The 14,370-nt window shown below is 42.7% G+C and overlaps 1 protein-coding gene across 1 annotated transcript in view; it reads left to right on the top strand.

The window, feature by feature from the left end:
• Positions 1-1,853: 1,853 nt before the first annotated feature.
• LOC125299518 (1-phosphatidylinositol 4,5-bisphosphate phosphodiesterase beta-1-like) overlaps positions 1,854-14,370 on the top strand; it is a 152,963-nt gene continuing 140,446 nt past the window's right edge. Inside the window, 2 exon segments of the mRNA XM_048250819.1 lie at positions 1,854-2,193; positions 7,658-7,735. Of these exon segments, the coding sequence (XP_048106776.1) occupies positions 2,095-2,193; positions 7,658-7,735 (177 nt within the window). The 5' untranslated portion in view covers positions 1,854-2,094.

The raw sequence follows: 14,370 nt of genomic DNA on the forward strand, positions 1-14,370 counted from the left end.
TTTTACTGACAGGCACTTTGGCATGGCCATAATGTTCTTGTTGTGTTGTGCTTTTAAACCTATAAGACAAATAAAACAGAATGCTCTTGATTAACCACTAAACACATACAGGAAAAATAAATGTTTACAGATGTACAGAGTTCAATACACACATAAATGACGTAGTCATGTTTGGTTTCCTTTGCTGCCTTCACCTCGGCTACAGTCTCTCCTCTGCATAAAAGGGGATTTTGACCCCCCCCCCATGCGATCCCAGAGGTGGCTCCTGATTAAATATCTTGACAATATATTAACAATCTTTGCTTCACCTCGGCTCCAGTCATAGGTGGCCTATTTCAAAATGATACCTACTCTCCACAAGGGGAAGGCCAGCCAGTACCCCATAACACTTGTGGAGGTTGGTTTGCCCTTTCAATGCCTGCAGGTCACCTAAAGAAGCACTGATCACAGTGTTGCATTATGCCTAAAATAATTGCATATTAGATTAGATTAGATTCAACTTGATTGTCATTGTGCAGAGTACAAGTACAAAGACAACGAAATGCAGTTTGCGTCTAACCAGAAGTGCAAAAAAGCAGAAAAGTGCAATGTGATATACAAAGTATAGACAGTTGGTGCATAGACAGGACAAATATAGTGCAGGTTATACTTGTTATGCTTCATCCGTGCTGTGGAATTGGTTGCCAATCAATAGGCACTAATGCCCCCCATACCATCATAGATGCTGGATTTTGAACTGTGTAGTGATAACAAGTTGAATGGTCACTCTTTTCTTTAGCCCTGAGGACGCAAAATCCATGATTTTTAAAATAATTTCACATTTTGATAGGACTAACCACTGAAGAGATTTTACTTCACCTTAAGACAAGACTTCTGTGTTTCTGGATCATGTTTAAATATGTTTTCCTCTTTGCATGGTCAAGTTTGAACCAGAATTTGTGAATCTAGCGTCAATCTGTGTCCATAGACAGGTTATCAGAAGTTTTCCTGAGCCCATGCAATGCTTTTCTGGTTTTCATGCAGTGCCATCTGGGGGATTAAATCCCCAAATTCTTAGCAGTTTTATGTTTAGGAGCATTATTCTTAAATTGTTGGATATTTTGCCAACACAGCTTTTCACAGTGATGAATACCTCTGCGTCTTTACTTCTCAGACTTTGCCTCTCTAGGATACTCATTTTATACATGATCATGTTGCCATGCACCTAATTCCTAGTGTTATAGCATTACACAACTTTTCCAGCATTGTGTTGCCTCTTTTTTGAGACATTGCTGGCATCAAATTCAAAATGATTGTACATTTTTATGAAATAGTAAAATGTATCATAGTTTCAAGGTTCCTATCTATGTTCCTTTTGCAGATCATCACATTCTGTTTTTACATTTTACACAGCGTCCCAACTTTCTTTTTTTGGAAACGTCATTGTACATTTGATGCCAGTTCGCATTAGCTTTAGTTCTTTTCTCCTTTTTCCCAGAAACTTTTGTTCTCATGTTGAAGTTCTCATGTAGAAGAATTTAACTGGTACCACTCTTCGATAATATTAACTTGTTTCAGATTCGTATGTATCCTAGACTATATGTCTGCTATTGCACTGGTATTCTTAACACAACATATGCTTTGACACTCGCTGCTAGCGTCTCTCCAGTGAGAGCTGAAATGTCATTATGGGCTGCTGTAATTATGCTTTCACCCTGGTGCTAGAAAGCGCACTTGCGTAACAGTGCGGTAAGTATCCGGGTTTGCCATTGGCGCAGGGGGGCGCTATACTGCTGCGCGGCAGTGAGAGCACATCAAAGCTGTCCGCACATACAGTGGAGTTATGTGGAGGGGCGTGCAGAGTTCCTCACTTACCTCCTTCCTCTCATCATCCGTCAGTAGAGACCAGCTCTCGGTGTATGTGCTTATCATTCAGAAGCTGTTCGACTGGTAGCCACAGCGCAAAGCACACTTTACGCACGCGGGATGAGGCTTCGGTGCTAGCCGTCCTGGCCTCTCCTCTCGTTAAAGGAGTTCTACCTTGGTTCCGAGTCAGCTGGGACTTAAAGCGGACCTGTCTTTCCCTGGTACTTCGAAGGTCTCCACGCGCTGGAAATGGCAGGAGCACAACCGGGCGTCCACGCGCTACAGCTCAAGCCTGTGTCGGTGTCTGACAGCCTGAAGAATGGGAGCAAATTCATGAAATGGGATGATGTGAGTGCGCAGCGCAATGACTTGTTTCAAACAGCGGTTATTGAGAAAGTGTAGATGAAACTCGAGTGAAAGTAAAACGTTGGATTCTCTAAAGATACGTAAAGCAGATGGAACGTCCTGGTTTTTATGTTTAGAAGTTTACTGGAATTAATACACGAAGAAAATGTAGCCATCAAATGTAGATCAAAAGACATTGTAGTCAGTGTGTCTTGTCAGTGTTAATGTACATTTTAAGTGGATGGCAGTTTTCCTGATGGGGATTATTAGGAGTAGGTACATTTTGAATTCTAATTGACAGGACGTTGTGTATTTGGCTTGGTCTGACAGGATACATACCGGCGCAGCATGGATTAAGCTATCCATAGGTGCCAGTAGGCATGATTTATGGCAATATTGTCTTACCTCTGACTGCACGTAGGCTATACGACGCCACTTCAAATCCTGCTTGGTTTGTGTGATAATCAAATAATCAACAATTTCTGTTGTTTTCTGTTTATTTTTCTGCTGTCATTGCAAAGTTGTGGGATTATTTAGAGTATTTTAGTCCTTGTTTGAAGAGAAATTAGGTCTGTTCACTGTTAAAGTGACTTATTTAACTCTGCTCGCCTTGGTGAAACGATGTGTGTAAGAACAGAATTAACGTTCACAGACCGACAGTAGCTCATGCAAATGACCTGACAGCGCACTCGTAATGCCGGCGCCAGGAAGCAACTGCGCTCCTGCTTGCTCTTGTGTCCGTGGGAATGTCTGTTGTACGTCAACAAGTAGCCTAGTATCTTGCGACCCCTTGATTCGGTAATAGGAAATTTCACTCGAACAGCTCGTCTGTTAGTCACATAAGTTGCTGTTGAAAGAACAGGTTTGGCGAAGCTGTCCTTTGAACTCTCCCCGCCCCCAAGCTAGCTGGGCTCCCTTCACCAGTAAAAGGCACGGCTGATGCCGCTTTCGCTGCCCCGCTCGGCCGGAGCTGCTGGAGCTGCCCTTGTGCGCCATTAATAGTGTGGAGCTCGGAGTGAAAACATTGACTTTGAAAGGCGTGATGCGCCTGGTATACTGTTGCTCACACATGAAGCGAACGGCAACATGATCACCTCCAAGGAATCCTAAGCTCCTGTGCACACTCCAGTTAAAAACACATGCTGCGCAAATCTCAAGCTCAAGTCGGATGACAGAGGCAGAGAGAGAGAGAGAAAGAGAGAGAGAGAGAGATGAATTTAACCCACCTCGAATGTGGAATCAGTTGTTTTGTTTTTCTAAATGTTTCCCTAAACTGTAATCACGCCTGCTTGAAATGGGTAAAGGTGAAGGAGAGAGGGGAAAGAGTGTTTTTGATCTGTCTGACTGAGATCGAGATTGTACTACAAGAATCACAAACACTTGGAGATCTCATGAATTATGCATTTGGATTGGACTGGGCCTCTTCCAGTTGCTCTCTCATCTCATCTCATGCTTTCTCTCTTTCTCTCTCCCTCTCTCTCACTCACTCACATACACAACTAGACACACACACACTGCCCTATTCCCACTACTTTGTGTGAGTGTGTGTGTGTGTGTATTCACTGGAGTGTTTCCTTGGTCAGTCATGTTATTATCTTCCTTTGTTTTCTTAACATGCTGGTGTGGGAGTGGAGTCACTCTCTGTCTGTCTGTCTGTCCCTCTCTCATACGCATACACACAGACACACACATCCTTTTTTCTCAAGAGATCTGCTCACTGTAAAATTTACACCTAGTGTGTGTGAGTGAGAGCTAGAAAGCATGTGTTTGTGTGTGTGTTGTCTGAGTGTGTTTTGTGTAACAGCTGCCAGTGGAGACACACTACATTTGTGTGTGTGTGTGTGTGTGTAACAGCAGCCAGTAGAGACACGTGGAACTAGTAACAGTTTTCAGCTTTCAGCATTGCTGCACCTGTCTCTTATACCTGAGGTTTCAGTAGAGTCTAATGCAGCACTGTGTGCACTGTGTGTGTGTGAGTGTGTGTAGGTTTTGTTGAAGCTTAGGAGGAAGGCAGCCAGTAGCACAATTCCAGTTTTCTCTCTGAATGTGTGTGTGTGTGTGTGTGTGCATGCATACATATATACATACACACATATATAATATATATAATATATAATAAATATAATGCATGCACACACACACACATTCAGAGAGAAAACTGAATTGTGCCATTGGCTGCCTTATATATATATATATATATATATATATATATATATATATATATATATATATATATATATATATATATATATATATACTGTATGTGTGTGTGTTTGTGCTTGTAAGCCTCTCGACAGCTCAGCTTGCAGCAGTATGACAGTGTTCATTTTTCTGCTCTCTGATTGATTTTCAGCTCTGTGGAGTACTACTCTAGCATTTGTGTGTGTATATATATCTGTGACTACAGTGTGTATGTGTGCGAGTTTGTGTCTGAAGTATCAATTACTTTGATAGTGTCTCTTTCCCGCATCCCGGCCACTCTCACTGTATGTGTGTGGGTGTGGGTGTGTGTGTGGGCTAGTGTCTTGTGGAGCTCATGAATGTGATGCTTATTGGAGGAACATGATCTGAGGAAGCCTCTGAATGAGCCTTAGGGAAGGTGTATAGAAAGGCATCTGAAACCACATGTGTGTGTGTGTGTGTCTGTGTGGCTGTATACATGTGTAACCTGCGTTGTATTAACTGACCGCGTGGTGGTCAACTTGCAGCACGTTGGATTGGGAGGCAGATGTGCTGGCAAGGGAGCTAAACCCAGGGCACTGGAGGGATGGTCTGTATCTATAGTTTGTGTGTGTGTGTGTGTGTGTGATACATGTCAGGAGGATCACCACTGAGGATCATTGAGAATCCTCTGTTACTGTGTATTGGATAAAGGTCAGTAACACTCAGGGAGCAGAGCTGGCTGTGGGGTCATCATCAGTGGACTGTAGCAGCACAGGACCGCTTCCATCCTCCTTTCTCTCTGTCCCTTTCTCTCTCCCTGTCTCGTTCTCTCTCTCTCTCCCTGTCTCTTTCTCTGTCTCCCTCTCTCTCTCCCTGTCTCTTTCTCGCTCTCTCTCTGTCTCTCTCTTACTCTCTGTCTATCTACCTATCTCTCTCTCTCTCTCTCAGTCTCATACTCTCTGTCTCCTTCTCTCTCTCTCTCTCTCTGTCTCTCTCATACTCTCTGTCTATCTCTCTCTCTCCCTCTGTGGTTCCAGTGTTCCAGTGAGCGCTCTACCTCTGAGTAGCTTTTATGGGAACCCTGCAGTAGAACTTCCTGGCTTCGTTCCTGCACTGTTCCCAGAACTGATGAACATCCTCTGTACGGCTCACCTCACCCCATTGGGTTATGACTTATGTTAGGGCCGAATCACATAGCTTCACTCCACCATTGGGTGTGTTCTTATGTTAAGAGCCAATCACAGCTTAGCAGGTCTTCCAAAGATTACAGCAGAGATGAGTCTCACATTCGTTCCTATAAACAAGGCACATACACAGACGCACATGGAGGCACACACACATACACACACACACAACTCATACAAATTCAAAAACAACCACTCTCTCTCTCTCTCTCTCACATACACACACACACACACACACACACACACACACAGCATGTATGCCATTGATATCCTATTTAGATACTCGAAACATGTACCTAAGCTTTAACAAAGCCCCCAAACCCTGACATCCAGTGAGCTAAAGCCTATACATCTGCTTGCACACACACATACACATACACACACACACACACACACACACACACACTGACAAACAAATAACATACACACAGGCAATAATAACATGAGTACATACAGTAATACAAAACACACTTACACACACACTTGTACATATATATTCAGTGCACTGAACATACTTATGCACACTACACATTCTTAAACACATACTACCACATGCTACTTCAAACACATACCAGCACCAAAACACACACACACATACAGAAAGAAACACATACAAACACATACCAAGATTCGCTGCAGGACAGGCAACATGAATTCCTGTCTGGTCATGGGACTGAAAGATCTCAGCCAGAACCACATGACTGCTGACCCGATCCTTAACACGGATGCAGCTCAACAGATCACTTCTATACAGTATCTCTACTCAATGTATTTCCATACATTTCTACTGTGTTTTTTGTACATTTCCACCGAGTATGTGTGTGTGTTTGTGAGTGTCGGTGTATGTGTGTCTCTGTATGTGTGTGTGTGAGTATGTGTTCAGGCCCAGTCTTGTGTCTGAACCTGCTTCCCTCTGGGGTAGCATAGTGCTCCTTCCCTGGCCATGTCTGTGAGTGTATGTGTGTGTGTGTCCTTCCCTGTCCTGTGGGTCTGTGAATGTGTGTGTGTGTGTGTGTGTGTGTGTGTCCCCTTCCCTGTCCTGTGAGTGTGTGTGTGTCTCCTTCCCTGTCTTGTGGGTCACCTGAGCTCTGGCTTGGGAAACCTGGCACAGTGAGCTCTGCTCTGCTCTGCTCTCCAAGGTTATGGATTAATTTCCCCGGGAAGGCAAACACAGATAAATATCTGGCCTGCCAGCGCTGCAAGTGGCCCTAAATGAAATGCTCAGCTAAACAATCTCAAATGAGAATGTAAATATTTGGTGGCCTGTGCACGAGCGCCGCCGTTAGTGCTGTCGTCATCCTCTCTCATCTCTTTTTCTTTCTTTTAATTTTCTCTTTCTTTTCATTTTCTCTTTCTTTTCTTTGCCTTCTCTTGTATGCTGGTGTGATGCAATCAGAGAATATTTCATTGTTAATGTCTCTCTCACACAACCCATTGAACTACGACAGAAGCGTGCGTGCATGCCTGTGTTTCTGTGTGTGTGAGTGTGAGATGGAGTGTGTGTGTATGTAAGAGTGAGTATGTGCATGCCAGAGTAAGAGAGAGAGGGTGTGTGCCCTGTGTGTGTGTGTGTGTGTGTTACAGAACACAGGCTGTCGTGAAAAGAACTGAACCTTGGTTTCTTTTTATAGAAGTGTGGCCAGCAGTATCCCTGGCAGTTGCTATGTAGAGATGTCCTGAGGGGGCTGCTGCATGTGTGTGTGTGTGTGTGTGTGTTTGTGTGTGTGTGTGTGTATGTGTGTGTGTATGTGTGTGTGTGTTTGTGTGTCTTCCGTGACATAAGATCTCCCCTTGTCAAGATGTGATGAGCGTCAGAACAGACTGTTGCTGCTCACTGCCAATGGATTGTTTTCAAAGACACAATACTGTCTTGCTCTCTGTCCTTTTATTCACTCTTACCATCTCAGTCGCTGAAGTTATTTTTTCCCTGTACTGTCAAAAATATAGGTGCAAGACACACACACACACACACATACACACACTCTCTCTGTCTCTCTTTCTCTTTCCTCAACTCCCCTGATGTCCACTTTGTTGCTCAATTCTCTTCATCATTGCAAACTCATGTAACACATTTCCCTGGAAAGGCTTCTGCTTGCTAACACCTTTCTCTCTGTTGCTAGGACACCACTGCTGTCACCCCAGTGACCCTACGGGTCGACCCCCAGGGCTACTTCCTGTACTGGACGGACCAGAATAAGGTAAGGCCTTTTTGATGTTGACCATAGTTGACCATAGTTGCTCTCTCACAGGAAAAAGAACTCTTAAACTTTGCTTGCTGAGGTCTGTACTTGGGGGAATGGGGGAATGCATGCATCCTCATTGCCTCATTCTCACCATGCTCTTATATATTGCAAGAATCGTCACCTATCATATAGGCCTATTCACACCAAGAACGATAACGATAACTATTACCATAACGATAAAAGCGTTCACACTGAACAATGATAAATAAAGTCTCTCTTTGTGTTAATGAATGTGACGGTTAAAATTCGTTGAGTTCTGATTGGCTATTAGCTTTTTATTGTTCTGAAAATCACTCTGAAAGTGATCCCCAACGATATCGTTCTTCATGTCGTTATCGTTATAGTTTATGTGTGAACATCGTCATTCATATTAACAAGAACGATATTAATTTTTCATTATTGTTATCATTTTTGGTGTGAATGGGCCTTATTTCATGACATCCAGAAGATGTTCTTGTCTGTGTAACAGGTAGCAATAAGCTGCTCTGTATTCTTTGGTCTGTGTGGAGTAGTTGGAAGACTGTGCGAAAATACGAGATGCATAACCCTTGATGCATAATCATTGATTGAACGTCTGAGATTCTACACCGTCTTCTAAGAAGCCTGTATAGAAATGTCTCCCATGCTCTGTGCATATCAGTGTGCTTGCTGCGTTTAATAAATGGCAATAAGTGCCAAGATTTACAAGTCTTGTGATCTTACATCAATAAAACTGCTTATCAAGGAGCATATTCAAACTATAACCACAAATCAATTATGGAGACAATTTGAACTCCCTCTTGTATTGTCTGAAAAAATAAATTCACATGCCAAGAACGGGGCTAAGTTGCAAGCATGCATGTGTTTACTTTGTTTGCTGAAACACGTTAAAAAATCGAGTATGTCTAGGGTGCTCATAGCGTGAGGAGTGCATAATGAACACACACAACTGTGTGTGCAGAAGCTTTCCAAGGCCTTAAGTTCCTGTCAGAGTCCTGGACTGCTTCTCTGGTCAGGGAGGGAGGGAGGGAGGGGGAGGATAGACAGAGGGGGGGCTCTCTGGAGCATCTCCAGTTTATCAGCGGACATGGACGACAGGAGAGTTGGTAGTGTCCAGAGAGAAACCTGTGTGTGTGTGTTAGTGTGTAACGATAACTATAACCATAACGATAAAAGCGTTCACACTGAACAACGATAAATAAAGTCTCTCTTTGTGTTAATGAATGTGACGGTTAAAATTCATTGAGTTCTGATTGGCTATTAGCTTTTTATTGTTCTGAAAATCACTCTGAAAGTGATCCCCAACGATATCGTTCTTCATGTCGTTATCGTTATAGTTTATGTGTGAACATCGTCATTCATATTAACAAGAACGATATTAATTTTTCATTATTGTTATCATTTTTGGTGTGAATGGGCCTTATTTCATGACATCCAGAAGATGTTCTTGTCTGTGTAACAGGTAGCAATAAGCTGCTCTGTATTCGTTGGTCTGTGTGGAGTAGTTGGAAGACTGTGCGAAAATACGAGATGCATAACCCTTGATGCATAATCATTGATTGAACGTCTGAGATTCTACACCGTCTTCTAAGAAGCCTGTATAGAAATGTCTCCCATGCTCTGTGCATATCAGTGTGCTTGCTGCGTTTAATAAATGGCAATAAGTGCCAAGATTTACAAGTCTTGTGATCTTACATCAATAAAACTGCTTATCAAGGAGCATATTCAAACTATAACCACAAATCAATTATGGAGACAATTTGAACTCCCTCTTGTATCGTCTGAAAAAATAAATTCACATGCCAAGAACGGGGCTAAGTTGCAAGCATGCATGTGTTTACTTTGTTTGCTGAAACACGTTAAAAAATCGAGTATGTCTAGGGTGCTCATAGCGTGAGGAGTGCATAATGAACACACACAACTGTGTGTGCAGAAGCTTTCCAAGGCCTTAAGTTCCTGTCAGAGTCCTGGACTGCTTCTCTGGTCAGGGAGGGAGGGAGGGGGAGGATAGACAGAGGGGGGGTTCTCTGGAGCATCTCCAGTTTATCAGCGGACATGGACGACAGGAGAGTTGGTAGTGTCCAGAGAGAAACCTGTGTGTGTGTGTGTGTGTGTGTGTGTGCGGGCGTGAAATGGTGCGTGCATGTGTGTGTGTGTGTGTGTCCAGACTCAGAAAAAGAAAGCAACAGAGAAGTATTTGTGTGTGTGTGTGTGTGTGTTGGTGTGTGTGTGTTGATATGGCTGACAGAAGCACAGAGTATTGTTAAGTGCTGACAGAAAGGCACAATTATGGGTGTGTGGGTTAGGGAATGTGAAGTGATTTTGTGCTCATACTGCAGAAGAGGCATTAGTGTGTGTGTGTGTGTGTGTGTGTGTATGTATCAGTGTGTCAGGTCAGGGTAGAGGGCCTCCCCATCAGGGGAAGTGCCATGCTGGGTGAGTGTATGGAAGACTGCATGTCCTGTCTGAGTGCTCACAGCTGTGTGTGTGTCTGTGTGTCGGTGTGTGTCTTTTTCTCCCTCTCTTTCTCTCTCTCTTTCTGTATGTGTGTGTTTGCATGGATGTGTATGTTTACGCTAGGTGTGGACTGTGTGTGTGTGTGTTTGTGTATGTCCTGTCTGAAACTCTTGTAATGAGTTACGGGTTTAGGAAGCGATTGATTATGAGCAGGAAATGTCTAAGGCTGTTTCAACAAGCAGGGGGGCTGCCATAGAATGATGACAGCAGGATCAACTGGTTACACACATGCACATATAGGGTCACATGCACGCTCAGGTGCACACACACTCATGCATGCATGCTTGCACACATACATACACACACACACACACACACACACATACAAACACACATGTATGTGACAGGTTTGTGACCCACATGACTCAGACATTTTACACAACCAAACACAGACATAAGTGATTACAGTGACAGAATGTTTTGTACCGGTATGTTCTTTTGTGTGATTGTGTGTGTGTACCAGAGTTTCCGCTAGAAAAAAATGGTGCCGGTCAAAGTGACCGGCAGAGGTTTCGTTTTCCGGACATTTTGATGATATGCCGGTCAAATATCCTATTATCCCTTCTTAATTAGTCAAACTAAAGAAAACTGGAGACAGGCTATGTAGCTTAAAGAATTACATAATCTGTATAGAATGCAACATGTTCATTAGCCTAACTTAAACATGCCTAACAAGATCTAGCCAGTATCTTTTCATGGACAGCAAGAGTCCGCTTCGTTCCTTGTTTTAAAAAGGTTACGTTGTTTGTTGCTGCTACCCACGTTATCTCCAGTGGTGACTGTTTAACTTGCACAGATGTGCACACACAAGAATGAGCGCTCACACCACTACCCCCTAATGCTATGCCTCTTTATTTGATAACAATAAATTAAAAAATGTTTCCTATTCTGGGAAATGTTTAGTTTCTTTTTCTTTCGGCCGCGGTTCAATGATACCGTTTAATTGTGCCAGAAATTATCCGCGGACCAGTAATCGCCTCGTCGAGGAGGCCCTAACCCTGCAGATCATAGACAGAGAACGCATAAACCTACTGTATGCTTTGGGTAAAGAACACTTTGCATGTCCAATGTACACGGAGAATGACAGTGTCTTGGAGCTGCCGCACCCCCCGCAACTCCACTTCAAATGTCACTGATTCCGACAGATAGGCCTACGCCCGACACTTCTGCTTTTTATCTGGTGGTGGTGGAGTTGACCGGACATCTGAGGCTTCAGACGTTAGGCCTACCAATTTATCATCATCCATCGAGTCTGGCCTCTGAAAAACCGTTTAAGGCTAGTCTGCCTGGGCCTGGCCATGTTTCAACCGCCTCTCATTTGTTCGTTGTTTAACATGGACGTTTTAAGCGTGCGCTTCCTATTTGAAATGCAGCATAGGCTATGCGTGTTGTTTAATAACTTTCAAACGGTAGAGCCTGTTCGTTTAAAAACATAGCCAGATGACGTATAATATAGGCTTAGGCCTACATATTAAGGCTTATTCTCGAATTCAGATTGCGTTAGGGGACGGGATTATTAGCCAATTTCAATCGGACAATTTGACTGGAGAGATTTAATTTGGTCGGACATTTCATTTTTTTTTCCGGCCAATGTCCGGTAATTACCGGACAACGAAACCCTGGTGTGTACTGTTTGTAAGAGTGAGAGAAATATATATAGAGAGAGGTGGAGAGATAGAAAAGGAAAGAGAAAATGTAATGTTTGTGTCTTCGTGCATGTTCATATGACTTCACGTGTGTGTGTGTGTGTGTGTGTGTGTTTGTACACTCATTCAATCACGTGTGTGCTGATGATCGTGTGTGAGCACTGAAGTGTATTTGGATGGCTCTGCGTGTGTACTTGCAGTAGTGTGTATATTTCAAACATGAGATGCGTGAGTTTGCCAATATGTGCAGATGCTTACTTCATACGCTTGTGTGTCAGGGGTCCCACGGCCCTCAAACCCATGAATGTTTGTGAATTTGTGAAGCCAAGGGCCTTGAAAGTTTTCAAAAATAGACATGGGTCATTGAAAGTGCTTGAATTGGTATATTTTTTGTAAGAAAGAAGCTCTTTTGTTTTGACTGTCTGTTTTTTTACATGTGTCTCCCACCGTTGGTATGTCCTTGTGTAATGTCACCACCTAAAGCAGAAAGCCATGCTCTCACCTGTCGCATTGTTACCTTTATCTATGGGATCAAATATATGGCAAAAGCATCTTAGGGCCTGTTTACACAAAACCAACAAGTTTCTTTTTCTGATACATTGTGCACATAAATCATGACAGGGAAAAGAAAACATTTGAATATGATAAACAAATGGTTTGGTTTGTTCTGGACAAGCAGCTGTCAGGTTGAGTGCGTTGGCTGAGTTGAGGGGCTATGTTAGCCGGCGGTTTCCAAAAATTCCACTTCGAAGCCGTTACAAAACTATCGGTTACAGCCTCCTAAAATGCCGGGCGTCGTGTAAAAGGCCTAACCGATAAATTCAATTCCCCAGTTTAAAAAAAAAAAAAAAAAAAATGGCATTGTGTAAACGGCCCCTTAGACAACAAGGACAGGCATATCTATGCTTTGTAACATATTTTGTAGATTCTACCTATATGATTACTCAAGATACTTTGATTGATCAGTAGGCAGTGCTTTTATGTGCTTCGAAGTTCTTACATAACCTTACATAAGCTCTTATCCATAACATAAACCGCACTGAGGGCTATTTAACAAAAAAGCAGAATTGAGATATCCCAGATAAGAGACAAAAGATAGGCATGAACTAGCTGCTTGTCTGGCCATGTAGCTTTTTTATACGCTTTATGAGAACCAAGCCAGGATAAGTAGGTGTGACTTGGTCAATGTGTGTGTGTGTGTGTGTGTGTGTTTGTACACTCATTCAATCACGTGTGTGCTGATGATCGTGTGTGAGCACTGAAGTGTATTTGGATGGCTCTGCGTGTGTACTTGCAGTAGTGTGTATATTTCAAACATGAGATGCGTGAGTTTGCCAATATGTGCAGATGCTTACTTCATACGTTTGTGTGTCAGGGGTTCCCACGGGCCCTCGAAACCCATGAATGTTTGTGAATTTGTGAAGCCAAGGGCCTTGAAAGTTTTCAAAAATAGACATGGGTCATTGAAAGTGCTTGAATTGGTATATTTTTTGTAAGAAAGAAGCTCTTTTGTTTTGACTGTCTGTTTTTTTACATGTGTCTCCCACCGTTGGGATGTCCTTGTGTAATGTCACCACCTAAAGCAGAAAGCCATGCTCTCACCTGTCGCATTGTTACCTTTATCTATGGGATCAAATATATGGCAAAGCATCTTAGGGCCTGTTTACACAAAACCAACAAGTTTCTTTTTTCTGATACATTGTGCACATAAATCATGACAGGGAAAAGAAAAACATTTGAATATGATAAACAAATGGTTTGGTTTGTTCTGACAAGCAGCGTGTCAGGTTGAGTGCGTTGGCTGAGTTGAGGGGCTATGTTAGCCGGCGGTTTCCAAAAATTCCACTTCGGAAGCCGGTTACAAAAACTATCGGTTACAGCCTCCTAAAATGCCGGCGTCGTGTAAAAGGCCTAACCGATAAATTCAATTCCCCAGTTTAAAAAAAAAAAATGGCATTGTGTAAACGGCCCCTTAGACAACAAGGACAGGCATATCTATGCTTGTAACATATTTTGTAGATTCTTACCTATATGATTACTCAAGATACTTGATTGATCAGTAGGCAGTGCTTTTATGTGCTTCGAGTTCTTAAGCATAACCTACATAAGCTCTTATCCATAACATAAACCGCACTGAGGGCTATTTAACAAAAGCAGAATTGAGATATCCCAGATAAGAGACAAAGATAGGCATGAACTAGCGTTGTCTGGCCATGTAGCTTTACACGTTTTATGAGAACCAAGCCAGGATAAGTAGGTGTGACTTGGTCAAGCCAGATGTAGTTATTTGGGATACATGCACATTCACGGCTTTCCTCAAAATAATTTGTGCTTGTGCTTGTGCACTTCATGTGTGAAATCTTAAGAAGTTTTGGGATAGTTACATTATCTCTGCCTTTGTGTGTGTGTGTTTGTGTTTGTTTGTGTGTGTGTGTGTGTGTGAGTTTG

This window comes from Alosa alosa, chromosome 8 (assembly GCF_017589495.1).
Source record: "Alosa alosa isolate M-15738 ecotype Scorff River chromosome 8, AALO_Geno_1.1, whole genome shotgun sequence".
In the NCBI taxonomy this organism is placed as follows: Eukaryota; Metazoa; Chordata; class Actinopteri; order Clupeiformes; family Clupeidae; genus Alosa; species Alosa alosa.